Here is a 6,365-nt window from a genome sequence, read left to right on the forward strand (position 1 = left end):
CCACTTTTCCGGAGTTAACATTTTGCCCAACTATACCATCAATACATTGTATGTACATACATACATATGAGCATCTGCGCAACCTAACCACCCTTTCCAATCTGTTGTTAATACTCGGCTTAATTTTACCAACAGAAATATCACATTTTCTCTACAATATATTGAATATTACAAGTTTTCTAAAACACAACGTGCATGCCGCATGCATAAAGTTGCGACGTGAAAGGTGCTTTTTGTAGTTTGACTTTACTGGGTTCTTATATTAGTCGTGGGTATTTGAATCAGGTGCACGTTTTTCTTTCCTGGCCCTTGAACTAAAAAACAAATAATTAATCTGACACCAAAAAGTGATGCAAATTAATAGTCATTTATCTGAAATATACTAAACCTACTGGATGTGTGCAAGAACAAATTAGTTCCTAAAGTGCATTTAAGATTAGTAAATAAATAATGCATGCATAAGTGGAAGAATAGTGGCGGCTTTAAAAAGACTTAATTTTTATACGAAAATAGACCACGAATTAAGTGATTAACAATTAACAATTAAAGTTATGGCGCCGTCCCGCACGATATGCGGCAAGATGTTCTCGACACGAAGAATTTGTGCGATTCATGAAGTCACGGTGTGCAACATGTCACCGGAGAATGAAAAGATAACAAAACTTGGAGTGAAGTTCAAATCTTGTGGGTTTACTGGGTGCAAAAAGCTGTTTTATCAGTGCAGCGAGACAGAGTTGGAAAGGTAAGAGGATGATTGTTTTATTATACATAATTATGGAGAAAATGTAAGAATACATATTTAATTGTACTTGTCCTGGTTTTTTGACAGGCACGAGGCCAAGCATAAGGTGAAACAGGGCCCGGTAATTGGATGGTCGTCGCTTGCTAATCAACAATTTCCCTGCGCCAAATGTGGAAAAAGATTTGCACTCAAGTTTACACGTCAGCGGCATGAAAAGAGTTGCAACAAGATAATGGTGCTCGATTAATGGGACTGGTTATGCAGTTATTTGAGCTTATGGGGAAAGATTTAGGGGAACGTTGCAAAAAATATTTTTATGGTAAAAGTAGAATTATTAGAAATAGATAGCTAAGACTAGTTGAGTTTCTGAAAATGTTTAGTTTTTAGAGAAAAATCGTTGGATCTGCCTTAATAATTTATTGCTAAATGGTAGCGTTGACAAAAACTTGTTTACTTTTACTCGCAAAGATGATGACATTTTAATGTGTAGTTTTATATTTTATATGAAATTGCATACCACATACACTTATTTTGGATCCATCATCAATCTAATGTTTAGAAAATTTGTGTAAATTTTAGAAAACTTGTTAAAGTTGTAAAATTGACCTGCTCAAAAGTTGAAATGTGCTTAATTTTAGGTAATTGGCAATCATAGTTATACATATGCGTATGTATGCAATGTACGCTAACTTTATTATGGAGAAGTGGGATAAATATTTACTTAACGTTGCACGTTTCTAAGAGCTTATCGTTAGTAATTACACAATTTATATATGTATGACTTGATAAAGAAATGTTGATGTATTTTGCAAATAATCAGGTTTTGGACAATACAGACGTCCTTAAAGAACTGGATACAAATTTTGCGCAAATTAATTTATTGCCCATTTTTTAAAACGTCAAACTTTTTTAATTTCACTCATTTTTCTAATCACTTGTGGGCAATGAGGTAAATGATTAACGGCAAGATTGCAAATTTTGTTGGTAGATATTAACTGGCTATCTTTACTTGATTTGGTTCTTGCCTCAAACATTCTGGTTGCGGCATCCTCCCCAAAGCCCTCCATGTCTAAGGACAACATTTTTAACTTATTTACCCAAAAAAGTGTGTGAATTTCCACATTTTAAATATATTGCTCACCCTCCAAGTCTGCAAGATCTTCACTTTCCGTGCACATCATCGGTGCCGTTAGCAAACCGAGCATGACTCCGTAAAATTTGCAGTTTTTATACTCTTCTATAAAATTTTGGAAATGTGGGTGATTCTCTGATTCGATCCTCCATTTTGTAGCTATATTGGCAAATGATTAATAAAAATTTGCATAAAAAGCCATCCTAAATTTGTACCGATTTATATTTACCCTTTTCCCCGTAAGTTTCCCATTGCTACGAAATCATCGACTCCTCCGTTAGAAAATGACGCCAAACATGCCGGCCAATCCGCCATTATTTCGCCATCCTTAATTTTGTTCTCCTTCTGGAACCGTACCATTTCTGGGAGGACGTGGGCGTACATTTTGACCTCTTTGGCGAAGGCGGCGACTTTATTGAGCTCTTCGACTCGGAACTCATTCCTCGGCATGGTTTTAACCATGACCTTAAGTTTCTCCTCGGATGAGGAAGAATTTGTGAAGAGGATGTCAGCACTGTAGATAACCGACATGAAATTGTCACCCGTCTTGTTGCCCAACTTGGCAGAGTATGAGACGAGTTTGGCGTCTGGATCGTGGCCGTGGAGTATCTTTTTGATAAGGTTGGTTGTTATTACTTCCTCCGGAGAAGAAAGATTAGCAACGTATGGTTGACCTTCATCTAGGCTCATTTTTGGCAAATGAAACTGAAAATTTTCAGAATATAATTGCTTAGCTATTTAGTCGCAAAATCGTGAGAATGCTGTTATGTATTATTATATTCGTGGTTTTAAAATTTTATGTACTTTTCTGATTTACCTGAATGCAAGATTTTAGGATTATCTACCTTAACCTTTTGGAAGTAATAAACACAATTACAAAGAATTGTAACGAATTTATTGCGCCGGCGTGCTGCCAGTGTGTTAGTTGCACTTTTCTAATGAATGATGAGTAAAGTTGTGTCTGTTTTTATATGAAATCACCGGCTGCTGAATGATGTATACCTGTTCCAGAGTAACAGGTGAATGCATACGTATTATGTAATGCAACCATGCACTTGATAATGAGAGCCTCAATACATAAACATTTTATATACTCTTATCCATGTGGTATTGATTTATCTGAATTGAAAACGTTTAAAGTCTTACGTAACAGTAGTTAATGTTGGAAACATGTTTGTACTACGTATTTACGGATAAGTTTGACGTTATTTGTACCTATGTATGTATGGTAATAATAACGCATCAATTATACGGGGACGGGCAAATTGTTAATGATATGAGGAGTTTTTTTTTGACGCTACTTGTGCTTTATACATGCAATTCTATCTGTATAACTGATACATTTGGGCAGAATTCTTAATGCATACCGAATTTTGCTTGATGTTATTTTATGCATACGTATATGTAAATATACCAAATCTACATATGTATAACTGGTACATTTAGGTGTACATATGTATGTATATAGATATGTATAAGCAATATGTATGCTTCCATATATTTTTTATAGTACATGCTTAATGCATGTTAATCCTCTTGGTTCGTCCTCCAAGCAAGTTGGACTGGACGGTAAAATTTGGTCACCAAAATTTTGCAAAAAAATGTCTACAGCTTTTTAGACCTAGTAATGAATTTTAAACAATATTCGATATTTGGATGCAGTCAAACTCATTTGTCTCAATTTGTCTCTTCAACGACGATATTTGTCTGCAAAACCATACGTAACTAACATTGAAGTGAATTTATGATACATCTCTGATGGTTCCAAAGTCTTAAAAAATGTACTTTTCAAGTACTTATTCACACAATCGTTAATAAATGGAAAAAAGTGAATCATGCATGCGAAAATCAATATCATGCACATTTTTTATGTAGGATCGTTAGTTTTTGCCTCTGTTTGAGTCGCTCTAACAGCTTATTTCCATCTACCACGTCCAAAAAATTAATTGGCACATAGGTAGCTATTACTTATATATTTACTTAATATATAGTTCTAATCCTAATGTAGTTATCTAAATTCACATGCATAGTGATAAATGTAACTACACTGATTTGCATAAACTTAAAAATTTCTAATAATATCGAGAAAATGGAATATAGGCAGTTTTAAATTTGTTCTGATTGAAAGAAAATGCGCTAATCTTAGGATTATCACATCGGGGAAAATTAAGAGGATGTTTTGCCATTTTGAGAGGTATGCATAAAAAGTTGTTTTATAAGTATTTTTTGCGGACAAATTTTTGTGAAAATTTTGTAAAATAATTTTATACTTCAAAAATGAACGTACGCCTTGGTCGTGGTTGGGTTACAATTAATTTTCTTTTTAATCTCTTCATAATTTTCATTGTTTTTCTTCACAGTCTTTATCATGTGTGACATGTATAAGTAACATATAAGTGACATATACATTGTATGGCAACAACCCATATTCAGGGTTGCAAGTGGTATATATCACCTAGTGAGATTTAGCGAGATTTAATGATTTATATCAATTATCTCAGTTGGGGCTGAGTGAGAAGTATGAGAAATAATGAGCTAAACTTGTAGTTCATGACCCTGTGAGCCATGCGCTAGTGCATGGCTCACAAATCTCACTATATCTCATATTTCTCATGTCTCACTATTTCTCATTATATCTCACTGACAACACGAAGGCGTGACAATGGTCCATGATTTTGCATGAGTGAGCGCATCGTCAACCACACCCCACCGTCCCACCAGCAGTAAAGCGGCGGCTGCCTCCCGCCCGTCACCAATATGGTCACAGCGTGACCAAATGTCAGTTTTACACGGAAATTTTGTTACATCGTCGGACTACAATTGAAAAATGCAGCGAATGCATATAGTGGCATTGCTAGGTCGGGGTCACACTTCCCTAGTGTTCCTAGTGAGTACAGTTCAAACTTCGTATTTGCTTCTAAATGGCAAAAAATTAAGGTAAACGGTTTAATACACTAAATTTGAAACTTATATATTTTCTCCTTGATTTCCAGTGGTACAACCTTCAAACAAATGAGGAGTGCGGATGCTTCTCGCCTCAAAATCTCAGTAGCAACTGGCCCAAATTACAATATTAATGTAAAGTTGCATACATTGGAGCTTATCTACTTTGATCTTGACGCTCCGATTTATGCTTTAACATAAACTTCTTAGCTGCCGTCAAACCAATTCGTCTAACGTATTAGAGATATTTTAAACTTTTTGAATATATGTGCTTTAAAAATATAACCGAGCTAAAAAGCATTAAAATCCTAACAAAACCCATTAACAAATATATCCCATTTATCATTGTAAAACCCAATGGATTTTATTCAGTAACAACCCATTAAAACAAAACCAACCCAATAAAACGTTGGGTAGGAATACCTTGCATCTGCGTTAATCTCAATGTTAGCATAAAAATCGATTTAACAATAGTCAGTAAAGATGGGGGAGTACTCTTCCCTTGCAACAACCAGAGGAGCAAGTCAACTAAATAAATTGACAAATGCACTAAATAACTGCACTTGAAGACTTCAAATATTTACTTTGCCATCTCTACTATCGCAAGTTTATTGATTGAATACGTCTGACCATAATGAATTTAACGCCCAACTTGTAGATTATCCATGTCAAGCTTTTAACTAAATTGGAGTCTGAACTGCTAAATATGTGTTAAATTTTTCTGTCCAAGTCACTAAAGTTAAAACAATGTTACCTAAATGCAGAAATATTCTGTTTTTCACACTCTTAAAACTATTTGACCCCTCAAACGGTGATCGAAATACACTTCCTGAAATCATTGAAAGTTTCCATCCATGCCTTATAATACTAATCGACTTCTTGGGCACTAACGTCAGCTCGCTCTCCGTCCCCACACTAAGAATTTTCCCCCGCGGTCCAAGACTTCCAAATGAAAATGTTTTAGCAATCTATGGCCCAGACAGGTTTTCCCACACCTATTACCTCCGGACCTTCAACACAAATCACTTGAAAATTCAGAAGAATCTCTACTGCTTCGTGGAATTCCATCTTCACCCCCCGATAGACAAAGGACGCATCGATTTTGGCTACCAGCTTGAATCCTTAGTGGAATTCTTAACAGAGAGAAAACTACAAACGGGAAATCTTGACTTCGACCAGAGGACGGGGTACCAGATCTCCGCCAATTATTTATATCGTATCCTTATAACTACACTGATAACTGAAAAGAATGACTGGACACGATGGCTAAAATCCAGCTTCTTTGCTAAACGCTACTACGTCCAAGCGCCCAGCAACTTAATGGTGATGCTGTTTAATGAAACTTTATCCGAAATTTATTTAGTTTGCGAGGTTTGTATCCCGTGCAGCATAAAATATGTTAGATATGATTATGAGACATTTGAAAATATCAATTCTGCCATTGCAATTAGCAAACTGACATCTGTCTTCGATTCACTTACTGCTCCGGTCTTCTCTAGGATGTGGCGGGTAGCGAATATGGGTACAAGATTAGATCAGATTTCTACA

The 6,365-nt window shown here is 35.6% G+C and overlaps 1 protein-coding gene and 1 long non-coding RNA gene across 3 annotated transcripts; one reads left to right on the forward strand and one right to left on the reverse strand.

The window, feature by feature from the left end:
• Positions 1-119: 119 nt before the first annotated feature.
• Positions 120-1,597, forward strand: LOC110861881. Its single transcript, XR_002549106.2, has 2 exons — positions 120-742; positions 830-1,597. It is a non-coding gene; the product is annotated as an uncharacterized LOC110861881 (long non-coding RNA).
• Positions 1,598-1,698: 101 nt separating this feature from the next.
• LOC118433293 lies at positions 1,699-2,733 on the reverse strand. 2 transcript variants are annotated; one of them, XR_004833299.1, is made up of 3 exons: positions 2,104-2,733; positions 1,884-2,033; positions 1,699-1,811 (listed from the first exon to the last, which is right to left on the reverse strand). XR_004833299.1 is itself a non-coding variant. In XM_035845078.1 (2 exons), exons 1-2 carry the CDS (start codon positions 2,562-2,564, stop codon positions 1,970-1,972), a joined length of 525 nt encoding a protein of 174 aa, XP_035700971.1. In that variant the 5' UTR covers positions 2,565-2,733; the 3' UTR covers positions 1,722-1,969. The 2 variants fall into 2 exon arrangements, 1 of the variants encoding a protein (XP_035700971.1); XM_035845078.1 differs by having other exon boundaries at positions 1,722-2,033.
• Between the last annotated feature and the right edge of the window lie 3,632 nt (positions 2,734-6,365).

This window comes from Folsomia candida, unplaced genomic scaffold (genome assembly GCF_002217175.1).
Source record: "Folsomia candida strain VU population unplaced genomic scaffold, ASM221717v1 Fcan01_Sc046, whole genome shotgun sequence".
Classification (NCBI taxonomy): Eukaryota; Metazoa; Arthropoda; class Collembola; order Entomobryomorpha; family Isotomidae; genus Folsomia; species Folsomia candida.